The sequence below is a fragment of the Nicotiana tabacum genome, chromosome 19 (genome assembly GCF_000715075.1).
Source record: "Nicotiana tabacum cultivar K326 chromosome 19, ASM71507v2, whole genome shotgun sequence".
NCBI lineage: Eukaryota > Viridiplantae > Streptophyta > Magnoliopsida > Solanales > Solanaceae > Nicotiana > Nicotiana tabacum.
In genome coordinates this window covers 19,473,945-19,492,620 of record NC_134098.1, presented here as the reverse complement: position 1 = coordinate 19,492,620, position 18,676 = coordinate 19,473,945, and the positions used below count along the sequence as shown (strand labels likewise).

The window sequence follows — 18,676 nt, the reverse complement described above, 5'->3', positions numbered from 1 at the left end:
GCTCTCAAAGAGTCAAAGGATGTAACAACATCGTTTACAATCCAACTAGGAGGAAAAGTAAAACCCGAGTAATTCTATGTAATAGCGAGATAGAAAACTTGGCTAAATTATGTGCTAAGACATTCCAAGATCTAAGAATATATGCAATATTTATATCTTCAAAGGAATTCATCATCTTCCAGATATTTGGAGTCTATCTCCCATGAGACCACTATCATTTTTCTTATCATATCCACCACATTTTTTGCATCTGATAGAATATGCACCTTTGACCATCCATTTTCTATAGCTTTTTTCAAAGCTTCACGAATTGCTAGTGCTTCAGCAGTAATGGCTTTTCTAACAAATTGAATTGGGGTGCTAAAAGCTTGAAGCAAATGACCACACCTATCCATAGCCGCCACTCCAATGCTTACCATCTTCTTTTCCAATTGTAACCCAACATCTGCAAACATAATAACACCATCTTGTGCCACAGTAATGTTTTTATTATCAGAACAGTCAGACATGTGGGGAGGAGAAAAGATAGTAAACATAGATTTTTTATATTCATGAAAATCAAAAAGTGCTTTGTTTACAATTTCATTAGGTTCACATATATCCCCATTAAAATTCAATAAATTTCTAACCTTCCAAATTTGCCACATGATTGAAATACTTAGTTTAACAATTTCAATAGATTCAGGATATTTATTAGCATTAATAAAAACATCATACCACCACGCAACAAAATCTAAAGTATTTTCAATAGGACTTAATTTCCAAACTACCTGAGATTTATGAGATCTAAAGAGCATATAATCAATAGTTTCATTTTCTAAGCCACAAACCTTACATACATCACATACATGACCTAAACGTTTAGAAATAGTACAATTAACAGGTAGCACATTCAAAATACATTTCCTAATAAAATGTTTATATTTGTTCTTAATGTTTAGAGACCATAATTAGAACTCCCAAAAAGCTTTTGAAAAAGAGTGATGACTAGATTGTGGTCTAGCATTGTTAACCTCCCTATCTCTTGCAATTTTCTTAGCTAAATGATAACTCGATTTAACCTCATAATTACAAGATTTAGAGTGATGCCAAATAATTCTATCCAAAGAGCCCGTAGTAGAGATGGAGACAGATAAAATTGCATGAATATCATCAATACAAAACAAATTCTGAAGATCGTGCAACTTCCAAGTATGCGTCTGTTGATCAATAAGGGCATTAACTTGCAACTCTATATTCACTTGCGTATGATAATGTTGGGGTCTAAATTCGCTAGAATTAGGAATCCAAGGATCAATTCATACCTTAATATTTTCACCTGTTCCTACCCTCCATCGAATCCCTTTTTGCAATAGCTCTCTTCCCCAAATAATAGTTTTCCAAATCCAAGAATTAGATGATGAAACATTAGCTTTAAGGAAAGAATTATTTTGAAAGTACTTACTTTTGAGAATTTTAAAGAGTAATAGAATCTTGTTGAGTTAAAATTCTCCAAGCAAGTTTAGCTAACAAAACTTGGTTAAAAGATTTTAAATCTCTAAACCCAATACCACCTTTTGATTTTACTAAGCAAAGATTCTCCCATTTTTTCAAAATGCATTTTCCTCCTGTCCTCATTTCGCCCCCACCAGAAATCAGAAAAAATAGTAGTAATCTCTTTGCATAGGCTATCCGGAAATTGAAAGCAAGATAAATCATAAGTCGGAATCGCGGATAAGACAGATTTAAGCATCACCTCTTTTTCGGATGGACTTAGAAAATTATTTTTCCAACCCTTAATTTTTGCCCTCACTCTATCCTTAATAAATTCTAACATTTTCTTCTTAAATCTTCCAACTACTGCAGGTAAACCCAGATAAAAGCCTAAATTATTTCTTTGTAACTGGCCTAGATCTGCAATAATACCTTCTTTATCAATTTCAAGAGTATTTTTACTAAAAATTATCGCTGATTTATCAAAATTCACCTTATGTCCAGAGCATTCTTCATAAACTTTTAAAATTTTAAAGATATTAGTAGCATTTTGGATATTAGCAGAACAAAAGATAAAAGAATCATCTGCGAAGAAAAGATGATTTACATTAGTTCCCCCTCTAACTAAACTTAGACCTTGAATATCCCCTTGGCATTCCGCATGATTTAATAGTCTAGAAAGACCTTCGGCACATATTAAGAACAAATATGGTGACAAAGGATAAACTTGTCTTAACCCCCTAGTAGGTATCACTTTATGTTAAACGAGTATGTAGGTGTAGTAATACAAAGCATAATACAAGTGACGAATGTCTCATGAAAATCCATTTTCAGAAGTAATTGTTGGATATAAATCCATTCAACACGATCATAAGCTTTAGCCATATCCAATTTCAAAGCCATGTATTTTTTATTACCTCTTCTTTTATTCTTTAAAAGATGTATAAACTCATGAGATAAAACAACATTGTCTAGAATTTATCTTTTTCCAATAATAGCAGATTGATTAGGAGAAATTATCTTAGGTAAATATGTTTTCAATTTAGCAACAATAATTTTAGAAATAATTTTATAGACAGTTGAACAAAAGCTTATAGGTCTAAATTGACTAATACCACTTGGATTTTTCACTTTAGGGATTAGCATTATAAGAGTTTGATTCCATAAAGGGAGAAGATAACCTGAAATGGAAAAAACTTTTAATTATTGCACATAAGTCAATGGAAAGAATATTCCAATATTTTTGAAAGAAAAAAAGAGTCATACCATCTACTCCTGGTGCTTTTAGAGCAAATGAAGGAAAACTGGGTGCGAACTGGGAAGGATTGTATCAGGTACTCGAAATCGTCGGTAAAGGATCCTACAAGCTCGGTATGATAAACGACAAACAACTACCAAGCAATTGGAACGGTCGCACCTAAAACGATACTACTGCTAGGCGAAGCTAGAAAATATTTTAAAGGTGTTCAAACTTGAACAAGAAAAATAAATATTGTGGAGAGTGAAGCTCAAACCCGCGCCCATGAGGCCCTCTTGTTGCAGCCAAACGCACACGCAAGTATACGTGGTCGTCAAGTAATAAAGTGACTAAAAGTCGGATGTCGAACCCACGAGGACTTGTGATTAACTATTAACTAAATTAGACTATCCTAATTATCTAAACAAGAATTAAACCTAAAAATATTTGATTCTAAACTAATTAAATAAAAAAATATAAATAATGAACTTTGAACAGAGAAAGAGCAGATTTTTATGATATCAATATAATGAAAACGATCTAGGGTTGTGGGATATCTAACAATCCTATTGTATTCTTCAATTGAATCGACCGACTAATTTATCTAGCTTATTGGTTGACAGGGTTAATATTGCTCATAAGAATCTGTCGAGTTCTTACTCGCCTATTCAAGCTAACCTAACGCCTATATGTCTATGGAGTTAGAATCATCAAGAACGCATTTATAATTCCTGTAAATCAACCAAGCAAGGCAATTAGGTATATGTCTATCCTAACCACGAATCCGTTCCCCGATGCCCGAGTTCAAGAACTTGCTCTACTCAATCCTATATGCAATCTAGAATTCCCACTTTCGAGTTCAATTCTAGATTTGTAGATAGTATTCAATTGGTGATCAAGCAATTAAATAATTAAGTGCAAGATTGAATAAATAAACCCATATGATAAATCAAGAAGGCAAAATCAATATCCGAATAACAATAGTCATGAAAGAACCACAACTCTAGAACGTGAAGTTTAGCTCCACATAGACATGGTAGCCAAACAACAAATCATACAAAGAAACATAAAATTTACTAAGTTTGGTGAGAGAAAGATGGAACTTGATGAATTCCGGCCTCCACGGCGGCTCTGTGCTTGTGTTTTTCTCTCAAAAACGTCCTCCCCCCTTTTAAAATAGGTTTAGGTTGGCTTTTATATGAGTTGGGGGCGTCTAGGGGTCAAAATAACCGAGTCCCAGTCGAAATAGGACACTTTTCCGTCTTGAGCGTCCAGGGCAGCGTGGGGCGCTGGCCCTGGCGCTCAAATTTCTTGGCTACTGTAAATTGTGCCACAGCCAGCGCCCCACGCTCGCTGTGGCCCTCAAATTTCACTTTTTGCGTTTTTGTTCTGATTTCGCTCCAATTCGCGCCCCTTCATTCCAAATTGCATCCGAATGATCCCTACACATAGAAATACCAAAATTTAGCACAAATAATCATATTAAACATCTCAAATCGTCGAGACATGAGCAAAATGTGAGGCGATATATATCAAAATATGCATATATTAAGCCAATTATCAACACCCCACACTTAAACGTTGCTCGTCCTCGAGTCAACCAACAAATAACTCTATCTTTGAGAACTCTCCACCAATGACCATGGTTGATAGCAATAATTAAACTCTAGCATATGCAATTATATACACTTCCTTTTAACTTATGCCATACTTCAAAAATATTCAAACAAAGACAACATGCTCATACCAATCCTAGCCTCAAAAACCGACTCAATGTCACAATGCACTCATGGCTTGAACACCCAACATCCTAAAGAAGTCTAATAATGCTACCTATCCCTCGTGAAATCATGTGCCCTCATAACAAAAGCAAAGAGAGTAAAATCAATCCACACATTCGAATCTCATGCTCATATATATCAACGAAAATCGCTCACTCTCGCAAAAGAAGTCACATGCATGCAATTGGTATCATAGGCTTGCCCTTAATGTAAATCTCTACTAATGTAAGCTCGCTCGATCTAAAATTAATTAGGACTTTTTTATGGTTGTAATGTGAGCTAAGGGACGGGTAGGATATATTTTAGGAATAGTGACTCAACCTCCTAAGTACTTTAACACATCACCAAATAACTTAAGCGCAAATTCTTCAACACCACTTCAATTTAACAAATAATATCACCCCCAACAATATTTTCTCTTTCTTTAAGCACTACTTTAATTTATACCCACTAGCAAGAACAAAACAACAATTTATTCATCTATATTTTTCTTTCTTTCTTTTTCCCGATTTTTCTCTTCTTTTTTCTTTTTTTTTTTTCAATTTCCGCTAGTGGTGTATTATTTTACAAAATAAGTGCACCCTTCTTTCTTTCATTGGTTCCACTCAAAAGTCACCCCACACTTAGTCCCTTCTTACTTCTTTTAGCGTTCATTTCACAATTAAAGTGCTTTAAGAGGTAAAAGGATCAAACCAATGTCAATTAAGAACAAAAAAAGGCATATGCTTGTAATGTGGATACCAAATAAAAGTCAATAGGCTCAAATTGGTTAACTAGGGATAAATTTTATTTATGATAAGCAATAAGCTCAAAAAGATCAAAGAAAGCCTAAAATCATTTTTCAAACCGAGCATCAACTCAAATTTCGCTTCAACTCACATACCGGGCAAGTTCTAGACACAAGTACAATACATGGACTACACAAAAATCTCACCACACATGGCACATGACTCACTAAGGACGATCACATTCTGACTCTCAAACAATGTAAGTATTCACGGAGCCACGAGATATTGAGCATTAAGCACAAAGTGAACACAAGTCAAGAAAACGAGAAATAGGTGCCACAAAACATGCTATCCAATTTATAAAGGCTTCATGATCAATTTTTAAAACATAGAAAATGCACTACACATGCCAAAACCTGAATACGCTACTATCAAACAAGTCAAGAGCCCCTAAAAATCTCATATTTCTTCCTCCATTTATTTTCTAAACTCTAATCTATTCTCAAAGAAAAAAATTACCCGGTTCAAACTACATCCCATGGAAAAGAACCGAGGCACAAAGAAAAATCACAGGGGATTATTGCTACAAAAAAAACATATTTTTGGATTTTTTTTTTTTTTTTTTTGTTTAGACTTTAATCCCTCAATAAAATTGTCTAGGAGATCCATCGTCGGAAAAAGTCCAAAAAATAAATTTTCAATTTTTTTCTCAATTGTTTTCTGTTTTATTTTTATTTTTATCTTTTTTAATTAAGCTACTAAAACTATTACTACTATACTACACCATTAATTCTACTAACTATGCTATTAAAAATAAATAGCTAGCTAACAATAAAAAGATAAGAAATTAACAATATACTAATATAATACTATAGAAAGAATAGAGAATCTTTCACCCCACACTTAAAAATGCACAAATATCGCAAAAATAACAAGGGTGAACTAGAAACTCCCTGAAAGGCCAAAGGCCGAAGCAATGGCGGCTTACAGGTACTCAGACTTCCCCCAGGCATGGTCCTTTGTGCGGGCATCACACACTTAGTTCTCACCATCTAGCTTGTTTTTGCACTCTTCCAATGACTTTCTTCCTATGCTCATAATCCTACAAAATAAAAACAGACACTACAAAAATAATATAATAAAAACAAAAATAAAAGAAGGTAGTAAAGCTGGGTTGCCTCCCAACAAGCGCCTAATTTAACGTCGCAGCACGACGTGAACTACTTTTTGCCTCCACCTCGAACTTATGAATTGCGCCCCTAATTTGGCTTCAAGCTTTCTATTATGCTCCCAAGGCGGTGAGACAAATTTAATTGGGCCAAGCAACCAATATCGCGTTTTACACTTCTTGACCTTCGGATGAGGTATGTAATTTTGTCTCTCTGGCACGACGAATTCAAGAATGTAAGCACCCCGTTCCTCATCCATTGGCTCATCCAAAGGCTCAGATGACTCGATTTCCATGTCATCATCCAAACACAATTTTGAAAAATGTATGGAATGAGGACCAATACACTCTAACTTTAGAATTGTATTACTCTTTACATCCTCATATGTACACACACTAGAGTCTTCACATATAATATTATTTACTTCCTCACATGACTCTAGAGTGCTTTCCTCGACATGGACATCATCAATACAAGTATGGACGAATGATTTACTCTCCCCTTTTAGCTCCTCAATTTGGCGTATAAGCTCCTTTTCAGCTTCACACAACTCAGAACTATTTTGTTGGGCGTTAGACGCATCAACCTTTGCAATTAATTTAGCTCCCAAGTCGTGAATATCAGTGCCAAAATTTTCAATCTCCTGTCCCAGTTCAGCTCTTCCTTCTATAAAGTGTCTCGTCCTATCAGTAATTTCCTCACGTTGAGCCTCATATATTTCTAACTTTTCAGCTTGTTCCACTAGCCATGTTTGGCTCAAAATCTTCACTTTTTCAAAATTTTCCTTTTCTTGAAACTCGCTCTCTTCATTCAATTCTTCCATATTAGCCTTCATTCTTGTGATTGTTGCCGTCATTCTTTTCATATCTTTTTTGAGTTCATCATGTTGCTCTGCTACTTGCCTCATAATATACCTAATATATGCATCATGTTCCATATCCTGCACTTCATTGCCCCTATCAAACTCACAAACATTGTTAGAAAGATCATAATAAGGGCTCTGAGAAGGATAAAAAAGAATTAGGACAACCATCCCAATGGCTATCTTGACTACCACACATATTACAAATATTCCACTTGAAGGATTGAGATTGTGCGCACAACTCGTTCCCGGGAACATTCTGACAATTTTTCCACCAGTGGGGTCCTCCATAATATGGACAGGGATCATCAAAATAAGAATAACCATCATTCGAATAATTCTCATTCCAAGGTGCCATGCTAAAATAAAAATAAAACAAAATACTAACTAAACTAAAGAAAGAATAGAAAAACAAATGTCTAATCTAGAAAAATAGCTAATTTCTAAGTCTCCGGCAACGGCGCCAAAAACTTGTTGCAGCCAAACGCACACGCAAGTATACGTGGTCGTCAAGTAATAAAGTGACTAAAAGTCGGATGTCGAACCCACGAGGACTTGTGATTAACTATTAACTAAATTAGACTATCCTAATTATCTAAACAAGAATTAAACCCAAAAATATTTGATTCTAAACTAATTAAATAAAAAAATATAAATAATGAACTTTGAACAGAGAAAGAGCAGATTTTTATGATATCAATATAATGAAAACGATCTAGGGTTATGGGATATCTAACAATCCTATTGTATTCTTCAATTGAATCGACCGACTAATTTATCTAGCTTATTGGTTGACAGGGTTAATATTGCTCATAAGAATTTGTCGAGTTCTTACTCGCCTATTCAAGCTAACCTAACGCCTATATGTCTATGGAGTTAGAATCATCAAGAACGCATTTATAATTCCTGTAAATCAACCAAGCAAGGCAACTAGGTATATGTCTATCCTAACCACGAATCCGTTCCCCGATGCCCGAGTTCAAGAACTTGCTCTACTCAATCCTATATGCAATCTAGAATTCTCACTTTCGAGTTCAATTCTAGATTCGTAGATAGTATTCAATTGGTGATCAAGCAATTAAATAATTAAGTGCAAGATTGAATAAATAAACCCATATGATAAATCAAGAAGGCAAAATCAATATCCGAATAACAATAGTCATGAAAGAACCACAACTCTAGAACGTGAAGTTTAGCTCCACATAGACATGGTAGCCAAACAACAAATCATACAAAGAAACATAAAATTTACTAAGTTTGGTGGGAGAAAGATGGAACTTGATGAATTTCGGCCTCCACGGCGGCTCTGTGCTTGTGTTTTCCTCTCAAAAACGTCCTCCCCCTTTTAAAATAGGTTTAGGTTGGCTTTTATATGAGTTGGGGGCGTCTAGGGGTCAAAATAACCGAGTCCCAGTCGAAATAGGACACTTTCCCGTCTTGAGCGTCCAGGGCAGCGTGGGGCGCTGGCCCTGGTGCTCAAATTTCTTGGCTACTGTAAATTGTGCCATAGCCAGCACCCCACGCTCGCTGTGGCCCTCAAATTTCACTTTTTGTGTTTTTGTCCCGATTTCGCTCCAATTCGCGCCCTTTCGTCCCAAATTGCATCCGAATGATCCCTACACATAGAAATACCAAAATTTAGCACAAATAATCATATTAAACATCTCAAATCGTCGAGACATGAGCAAAATGTGAGGCGATATATATCAAAATATGCATACATTAAGCCAATTATCACCTCTTGACTACCCTTTGCTACTGAGCTATGACTCTTCATTGTTGCAAGGGTGTTCAATATCTATTACATGCATGTAAATCCAAAATTTTACTTATATACACCGTGTTAATTTTCCGATATTTTCCGACGACCCTTGCTACACTGTAGCTTCGCCCCTGTTTTAGAGGATGCATATCAAACACAGCTCTTTGAATCTCATTATCAATAACATCTTTAATAAGACTATCGTTTATAGAATTATCAACGAACGGAGGAATTAAATTCAAGATGGAGTCAAAGTTCGTTGGTCTAGAAGTAGTAAATGATAGTTTATAATATCTTTCTACTTCCTTTACAATATCAACTTGATCAGAGATCCAATGACCATCCTCTATTTGGAATCCTTTAATACTATTACATTTTCGTCTCTGAATGGTTTTCATATGGAAAAAAGATGTATTTTTATCTCCTTCATGAAGCCATAAAGCTCTAGACTTTTGTTTCCAGTATGCTTCTTCATCTATGTAGGCTTGTCCTAATTCCTTACGACGTAGTTTCAGCTTATTAAGATCAACATTAACAATATCATTTTTTAGTTCATTTATCCTATCTTTAATACCTTGAATTCGCTTCTTCGAATTTTCCTTACCCCCTCTTAGCCAAGCTAACAATAATACTCGACACTTCTTAATTTTGAAACTAACTTTTGATTGTTCAAAACTTCCGAGATGTATATTCCAAGATTTCTTTATAATTTCACGGCTCGAACCCGTGACTATCACACGAAGACAACTTGAACATTGTCCCAAGACCCTCTTTCTTAATTTGTCTTATGGTTAACTTAACTAATTTAGGTGTTTTCGGGTGTAAAAAATCGGTATGGATAAATATTTACTTGCTCCAGGTGTTGAAATTTTATTTATCTTTCTGTTCTAACAAGAAGTCGTAGATGGAAAAAATTGGACTATTATATTTGTGCCTTTTAATGTATGCAATTACCTAGAAATCATCATATAGCTCTCATTTTCTGATCGTTTAAACCCTGATCTGATTTGGGTCGACGGTTTGTCTCCATCATTGACGCGACTGTCGCCTTACACTTTTGATATGCTAACCTTTTCTTCTACGATCATTGTTGTGCCTTTGGTCTGATCGGTGATAAATACAAAAAGGTTCATTGTGAATATCAGCGTTTTTTATGCAATATTACTCTTTTTGGAGATTAGTTCTCATATTAGTCAAGCTGATTTCACTTCTTTTTATATCAGTCTAACGCAATACGATTGCAATGTTCTGAAAATTATTTAGCACAGCTCTATCAACTCCCGAAAATTAGATGACCTTGGGTATGAAAAAGAATTCAAACAGCGAGAGTTGGGTACACAGATCGAACCTAGTATAGCTTTTCACCCCACAGACGGATGGTCAGTCCGAGCAAACTATTTAGATTGTTGAGGACATGTGCGTGAGCTTGTGCGATTGACTTTGGAGGTCCTTGGGATCAATTCTTGCCTTTGGCAGAGTTTGCTTACAATAACAATTATTACTCTAGCATTTACATGGCTTCGTATGAGGCTTTGTATGGTAGATAGTGTGATTCTCCTATTGGTTAGTTTGAACCTCATGAGGCTAGACTTTTGGGCACAGATTGGTATGTGATATTGTGGAGAAGGTGAAGTTGATTCAAGAACGGCTTCGGACATCTTAGAGTAGGCAGAAAAGTTATACGGACAAGAAGGTTCGTAATGTGGCATTTATGGAGGGTGAGAAAGTACTTTTAAAAGTTTCACCTATGAAAAAGTGATAAGGTTTGGGAAGAATGACAAGTTGAGTCCGAGGTTTATTAGTCCATTTGAGGTATTGGACAGAGTTGGTGAGGTTGCTTATAGGTTTGTTGCCTCCTATCTTATTTGGGGTACATCTAATATTTCATAATTATATCATTCAGAAATATCATGAAGATAAGTCGCATGTTCTGGACTTCACCATACTCCATCTATTGAGAATTTGGCCTATGAATAAGAGCCAGTAGTTATTTTAGACATGTAAGTTCGAAAGTTGAGATAGACAACCGAGCGAGGAGGCTACTTGGGAGACCGAGTCAGATATGCAGAGCATATATCTACACCTTTTCAGGAGTCCGTGTATATTTCTAAACTCGTTCAAGGACGAACGTTTGCATAAAAGTTGGAGAATGTAAAGACTCAACTGATCATTTTGAGTTCTAGAATCCAATTCCCTTATTTGAGACATTCCTAAGTTGATTTGATGATTTATGACTTGTGGGGATAGGTGTTTTGGTTTTCGAGAGGTTTAGGAGTGATTTGGAACACTTAGTTCCGAAGTTGGGCTAAAGGTTAGAAGAATTGACCAAAGTCAACATTATTGGTAAATGACCACAAAGTGGTATTTTGAAGATTCTAGTAGGTTCATATGATGATTTTGGACTTATACATATGTTTGGTTTGAGTCTCAAGCGGCTGGGGGTTAACTTGGCGCTTCTAGTCGAAAGTTGGAATTTTGAACTTAAACCTATACGGACTTGTTAGGATAATTGGACGGGGTCCGAGGGGACTCGGGGTGAGTTTTCGGGTGGTTTCAAATCATTTTGAACTAAGTGAGATTTTTCTAGTGTTTGGTGCAGTCGCACCTGCGAGGCTAAGGTCGCACATGCAGAGCTCGCACCTGCGGGCATAAGTCCACATCTGCGAAGGAGATCTAGGGCTAGCCAGTGCGCACCTGTGATGCAAGGTTTCGCACCTGCGAGGTTGCACTTACGCATAAGATGTCACACCTACGAATATGCCTCGTAGATTCATTTAAGTTGAGATTTAGCTTATTTTCACTATTTTTGAGACCTAGACTTCGGGAGAAGGCAATGTTTGAGGAGATTTTCTCTTTCAGCTTGAGGGTACATAATTCTTACTTAGTTTTGATTATATATCTTGATTCCCTATAGATTTCTAAACCTAAAACATGAAATTCAGGAGTAAAATTTAGGTTTTTTATCTACAACTTAAGAGAGTGTACTTTGGGATTTTGAATACCAATTTGAACTCACACTTGGAAACTAATCACATATTTAGACTCATGGGGTTATGGTCAATGAAATTTAATCTTGAACTCGGATTTTGACCATGTGGACACGGGTTGACTTTTTGTTGATTTTTGAGATTTGATTAAAGATTGAAACTTTATTATTTGAAATCAGTTTTCATGACTTTATTTGACCCCATTAAGTATTATTTGGTTAGATTTGGATCATTTGGAGAAGAATTTTAAAGGAAAAGCAGTATTCGAGGGTTGAAGCGATTCAGGGAGGAGGTAAGTTTCTTGTCTAACCTTGTTTAGATAGAATATTTCTATAAATTAGACTTATACGTTGTATAGGGTGAAATTGGTTTATATTAAATACTCGAATGATGGAATGACATGTGAAACTGGAGGCAGACAAAAGGTGAATAGAGCGGAAACTAGGACCGAGAACAACAACTTCGGTTGGTACGGGATAGACCCCGAAGGGAACGCAATCAACGGAAGCAAATGAATGTTTGTCACCAGTTGGCATTTAATGCAAAATATTTCTCAATATTAAATATGCGGCCACTATAAATAATTTTGGCATTCATGGCCTGTCGTTACATATTTATCAATGGCCCCCTTTATTGTTATTTAAGAGGGGCTTGGTCCTAGAATCTTTTTCCCTAGGTATAGCTATAAATAGTGGCTTCTACAACCATTGCAGGACACGAAATATCTGATAAACTTATGCTACACATTATTCTCAAGCTCAATAATACTTTATTTCCTGTCTAACATTGTTCTTACTGTCGCTTTCGGAAGCCTTGCTCCCAGAACTAGCTATCTGACATTTATCTCGATTTCAATGCTAAGTCTTATATTTTTATTTAATTTATTTATCATTTTGGGATCAAATTAGTTTGCTTGTCTCTAAACCATGCAATAAATTCAACTATACCGTTTTACGAGTAAATACTTTGGGGCCCACCGTAGGGCTTAGATAGCTGCATACTTGAGTTGATCCTTACATCTATCACTAACTTGTTTGATTTTTTATTTCATAGCAAAAATTGAAAGAATGGCAGCTAATGATGTCAAAATTACACACAATGTTGAGACACAAGAAAATCTGCCTCAACATGAGGATTCGATCAGTGACACCCGCAATGAAGAGGACATAGCAACTCCAGTACATGGCGGGCGATATCCCCGACATGTGCGGGAGACAACTCCTGATGACGCTGAGGACGAGCATGTTGCGGAAATAGTAAGGATCTTCAGAGAGTAGCAAAAGGCCATCATGGGCCATCTCTCAAGACAAGACTAGGCCATCACGAAACTAAAGCAGGCATTGTCAAGTGCTTCCAACAACGCGAAAAGAAGAGGCCCTGTTCCTCCTGGCGCCGTCACAAATCAAACAGCTCAAAGAGTCAATAAAAATACCCCGAGGGGTGAGGTTGTCTTCGCGGAGCAGGGGGGATCGGTAGTAGAGCCAGTAACGACAACAACAACGATCCCTTCAAAACCAAACTCATAAGGTTCATAAGGGAAGTAAACGAGTGGATGAATGAGCGTTATTGTTGTGTGAGTTCGTGATCAGGTTCCAGAAGGAAACGATGTTATTACCGGGCATGCCAGATGAATGGGCAGCTGATGCATTACTAAGGGGTTGAACGCGGGGACCTCTGACGCCTCCCAAAAGCTAAAAGAAAGCTTGCTCGAGTTCCAAGCAACTACATGGGCGAATGTCCATAACCGTTATGAATCAAAGATAAGGATAGAAAATGATTAGCTCCAGTTCCCGGCACAGATAAAGGCCGGGATCGAGAAAGGAACATGGATCAAAATACGATTTTGATTTATCCATGTTCCTTTCCCGATCCCGGCACTTGATCGACGATCTTCCAAGGGTTGATTCTTTCCCTACGAGAGGACTGAAGGACGCGGCAGCAAAGGGTTCCGTTCAGCGGATAAGTTCTCCTCCGATAGAAGAAATGACCGCGACCAGAACAATAGGTCATTGCAGGACAAGGTATCGGATCCCCGGGATCCTACTTATCCTAGGCAGTTAGAGTATAATTTCAATGTTAGCATAGAGGAACGAGTATCGGTAATGAAAAACATCAAGGAAGCACGGTTCCCAAGGCCAATGTGATCCGATTCTAGCCAGAGGGATCCTAATTTATGGTGTGAATATCATGGGACTAATGGCCACCTAACTGGGGACTGTCGACATCTGCGTGAGGAGGTGGCAACACTGCTGAAGAACAACCATCTCAGGAAATTCTTAAGCGACTGGACCAAGAACAATTACGGCCGCAGCTGAGACAATGCAGAACCCTCAAAGATATGGGAGGACCCTCCTCAACTAACTATCAACATGATTTTCGAGGGGAACGAGATCAACGATGTAAATTTCTCGGCAACCAAGAAGACAAAGGTATCAATGACCCATAGCAAGAGACTTCGGGAAGTCGCCGAAGACGACATCACCTTCACGGAAGAAGACGCGGATGGACTTCTGGTGCCGCACAACGATGCCCTAGTAATTTCTCTTAACATTCTAGATTTCAAAATTAAACGTGTTTTGGTTGACCCAGGAAGTTCAGCCAACATCATTCAATGGAGGGTACTGGAACAAGCCAAGCTAGCCGGAAGCATCATTCCGGCAACAAAATTCCTTGCCAGTACCCGGGGGAGATCTTGTTGCCTACGAATGCCGAATGGGTCATGAAAACCACCTTATTTGAAGTAGTGGACAACGACATGGACTACAACATAATTCTCAGTAGACCATGGTTAAATGAGATGAAGGTTGTACCATCAACATACCACCAACTGTTGAAATTATGACTCCTAAGGGAATCAAACAAATTAGAAGAGATCAACCGGCAGTAAGGGAAATGAACATGATATCAGTTTCCAGAAGTAAAGGGAAGGAACTCAACGTATAGCAATTATAGGAACCGATGCCTACTCCTGAACCAAGCGAAGATGACAAAAGGGAGGAGTCATCGGAATCCCATCAGGTACTGAGGTATTTTCAGGTACCGGAAGAAATAGACGCGACCAAGTCCACGACGGAAGAACTCGAACAAGTGGCTTTGTTCGAAAAATTACTGGAGAGAAAATTTCACTTGGGGACGGGACTCAACCCCGAGCTCAGGTCAGGATTTATTGATTTCCTTAAAACTAACGTTGATTGTTTCGCATAGTTGAATGCGGATATGACATGTATCCCACTAGAGGTGGACGTACACAAGCTAAGACTGGACCCAAGCGTTCAACCTATAAGGCAGAAAAAGCGCCCAATAGCCGAGGCAGAAACATGTTTGTCAAATAAGCGGTAACTTGATTACTTGACATCGGTTTAATTCGTGAGGTAAAGTATCTCGACTGGCTAGCTAATGTAGTTGTAGTTCCGAAAAAGAAAAATAAATTTCGAATGTGCGTAGATTATAAGGATTTGAATAAGGCATGCCCGAAAAACTCGCTCTCACTGCCAAAAGTCGATCAAATGATTAACGCCATGGCGGGGCACGGGTTAATGAGTTTCCTCGATGCTTATTTCGGGTCCAATAAAATTAAGATGAACCCGGAGGATCAAGAAAAAACTTCGTTCATAACGAACTTTGGCACATACTGTTATAAGACCCTTCGGGCTTAAAAATGTCGGAGCCATTTACTAGAGGCTTGTGAACAAGATGTTCGAAAAACAAACAGGTAAAATAATGGAAGTATACATAGATGATATGTTGGTCAAAACTTTGAATGTAGGGGACCATTTAAAATACCTCTAGGAAACCTTTGACATCCTAAGGAAGCACAAGATGAAGCTCAACCCCGAAAAATACGTATTCGGAGTTAGCTACGGTAAATTCTTAGGCTTCTTGGTGTCACAAAGAGGGATATAAGTAAATCCCAACAATATCATGGCCATCAAGGACATCCCACACCAGCTGACAAGTGTGAAAGAAGTTTAAAGGCTAACCTGAAGACTGCCCGTTTTAAGCAGGTTCATTTCTCGTTCTTCAGAAAAATGACATCACTTCTTCTCACTTGTAATGAAGAAGAACAACTTCGAATGGACTCCAGAATGCCAACAAGACTTAAAATAACTGAAACATTATCTATCAAGCCCCCCGCTACTGTCAAAACCGGAGGAAGGCTATCTTTAATAAGACTATCGTTTATAGAATTATCAACGAACGGAGGAATTAAATTCAAGATGGAGTCAAAGTTCGTTGGTCTAGAAGTAGTAAATGATAGTTTATAATATCTTTCTACTTCATTTACAATACCAACTTGATCAGAGTTCCAATGATCATCCTCTATTTGGAATCCTTTAATACTATTACATTTTCGTCTCTGAATGGTTTTCATATGGAAAAAAGATGTATTTTTATCTCCTTCATGAAGCCATAAAGCTCTAGACTTCTGTTTCCAGTATGCTTCTTCATCTCTATAGGCTTGTCCTAATACCTTGAATTCGCTTCTTCGAATTTTCCTTACTCCCTCTTAGCCAAGCTAACAATGATACTCGACACTTCTTAATTTTGAAACTAACTTTTGATTGTTCAAAACTTCCGAGATGTATATTCCAAGATTTCTTTATAATATTGTTCACTACTTTCTTCTCACTCCATCTCTTGTCAAAGTAAAATCTTTATTTTTTCTTTTAATAGAGCTATGCTCCATGTTCATTAATAAAGCATTATGATCAGAAGCCTTTGTTTCCACGTGAGTAACATGTGCTAGATTAAATTCTAGTCTCCATCCCGGGGAAGGCAAGCTATAACTCTATCAAGTCTTTCTGGAATAATACCATCATTTTCTCTAAAGCACCACCAAGTCCAAGGTTTTCCATTAAAACCTAAATCTACAGCTCCAACATTCCATAAAAAATCTTTAAAATCTCTAAAAGAAGTTGTTTCTCTAATCCTACATCCCATCTTTTCAGAATTATCAATAATATCATTAAAATCTCCTACAATTACCACAATGAAGCCCAATTATTAGATTTACTGATAAGTTCTTGCATTTGTCTTTTACGAATAGCTTTATCAGTACTTAAATATGCAAATACATACAAATATTTATAATCCGATAAAGTATCGTGTACATAAGTTTCAATATAAAATGAAGATGAGTTAGATTGACATACCTGAACATCGTTGTTCCAAAATAAGCATAGTCCTCCAGATAATCCTATGGGATCCACTATAATAGCATGCTCCATATTCAGTTGTCTTTGAACCCCCAATACCATTCTTTCCTTGTTCTTCATTTCACTCAAGAATATCATGCTCGGGGAGTGGAGACGTATTGTCTCCTTCAGAAAGGGAACTGTCAAGGAACCCCCTCCCTCCCAGGCCTCGGCAATTCCACACCACTATCTTCATCAGAGGAGGGAGGACATTTAGGGCTGGCCTCCCGCTCCACCATATGTTTTTGTTTTTTTTGCTTTTAAAACATTAGCCAAAGCAATAGTTCCTCTTCTTTTATCCCCCACAATCTCGTCCAGAACTGTAACCTCAATTAGGTTGTTATCATATAAATTCAATCTATCTTTTTCTTTAATACCTTCATAGATGTCCTTATTCCTAGCCAAACGTTTCCATTGTTTTTTATTTTTTTCTCCATTTTTAACACCTTTGTACTTGTTATCAGCATGAGCAGATTGTTCCACCATATTAAAAGTCAATGATTCTTGTTTAGCTTGTAAATGAATTTTAGGAGAACTTAGCAGAATACCTGGAGATACATTTTCTATGTCTTGCACTTCACTGTCTTTGATCTGTGCATCTTTCTTTGAAGGAGAATTTGCTAATTTCAAACTTTGTTCCATCCTTTTATTGTAATTTTCAATTGCTTCTTCATCAATAATATCACCAAAACCCATATGTGATAATAATAACAAACTCCTCGCCTCTCTTCCCCCTATTGAATCGTCGAACATGTTTTCATCAAATGGTATTTGCAAGTTCAACTCTTTTGTCGCTGCATCAGATTTTGTTTCTCGTTCTCCATACTTTATTGCATCCATATGTTCAAAACAGTTTGCATCAGCAAGTTTTGTTGCTTCATCATCCGCTTTTCCAATCGAACTCATAATTTTCTTTCCTTTTGATCCGTTCTGTTCAACCTCAATAACATTTTCTTTCCCTGCTGGTTGTGTATCAGTCGAATCAGCACCCTCATCAAGATGTATCAGACTTTTACTAGTTCCTTCACCATTTCTGCCCACGATTTGTGTCGGGTTGCGATTTCTAACCATAGTATTACCTTCGTTGTCCCTCCTTGACGTCTCAAATTTTAATACACAAGTGGAAGTTCCAGAAATACCTTTTCATTGGAATGTAAGACATTGATACGGGGACAATTTTGCATCTGAAAAAAAAATTCAATTAGAAAGACCATTAACATTTTAAGCGAGCATTTGGCTAAGTTTTTAAACTGGTAAAATAGGTTTATGTGAACTATTTAGCTTATTTACAATTGGTAAACATCAAAAGTGTTTATAAACCAAAATCAACTAAAAGAGTAGTTTTGTTGTAGCTGAGGCTTGGCTATATGAATATTCATTTGTCTTAACAAATTTCACTTGATTTCATCATTTTAGGTTTTCTTACAATTTCTCATAAGAAATCACAATGATATCGATGGGAAAACTGCCCAGAAATTGCTC

General features: G+C 37.0%; 1 protein-coding gene across 1 annotated transcript; it reads right to left on the bottom strand.

Annotated features, from left to right (window-relative positions):
• Positions 1–158: 158 nt before the first annotated feature.
• Positions 159–17,257, bottom strand: LOC142173405 (uncharacterized). The gene is made up of 2 exons (XM_075238988.1): positions 17,153–17,257; positions 159–770 (listed from the first exon to the last, which is right to left on the bottom strand). The coding sequence occupies exons 1-2, from the start codon at positions 17,255–17,257 to the stop codon at positions 159–161; spliced, it is 717 nt and encodes a 238-aa protein (XP_075095089.1).
• Between the last annotated feature and the right edge of the window lie 1,419 nt (positions 17,258–18,676).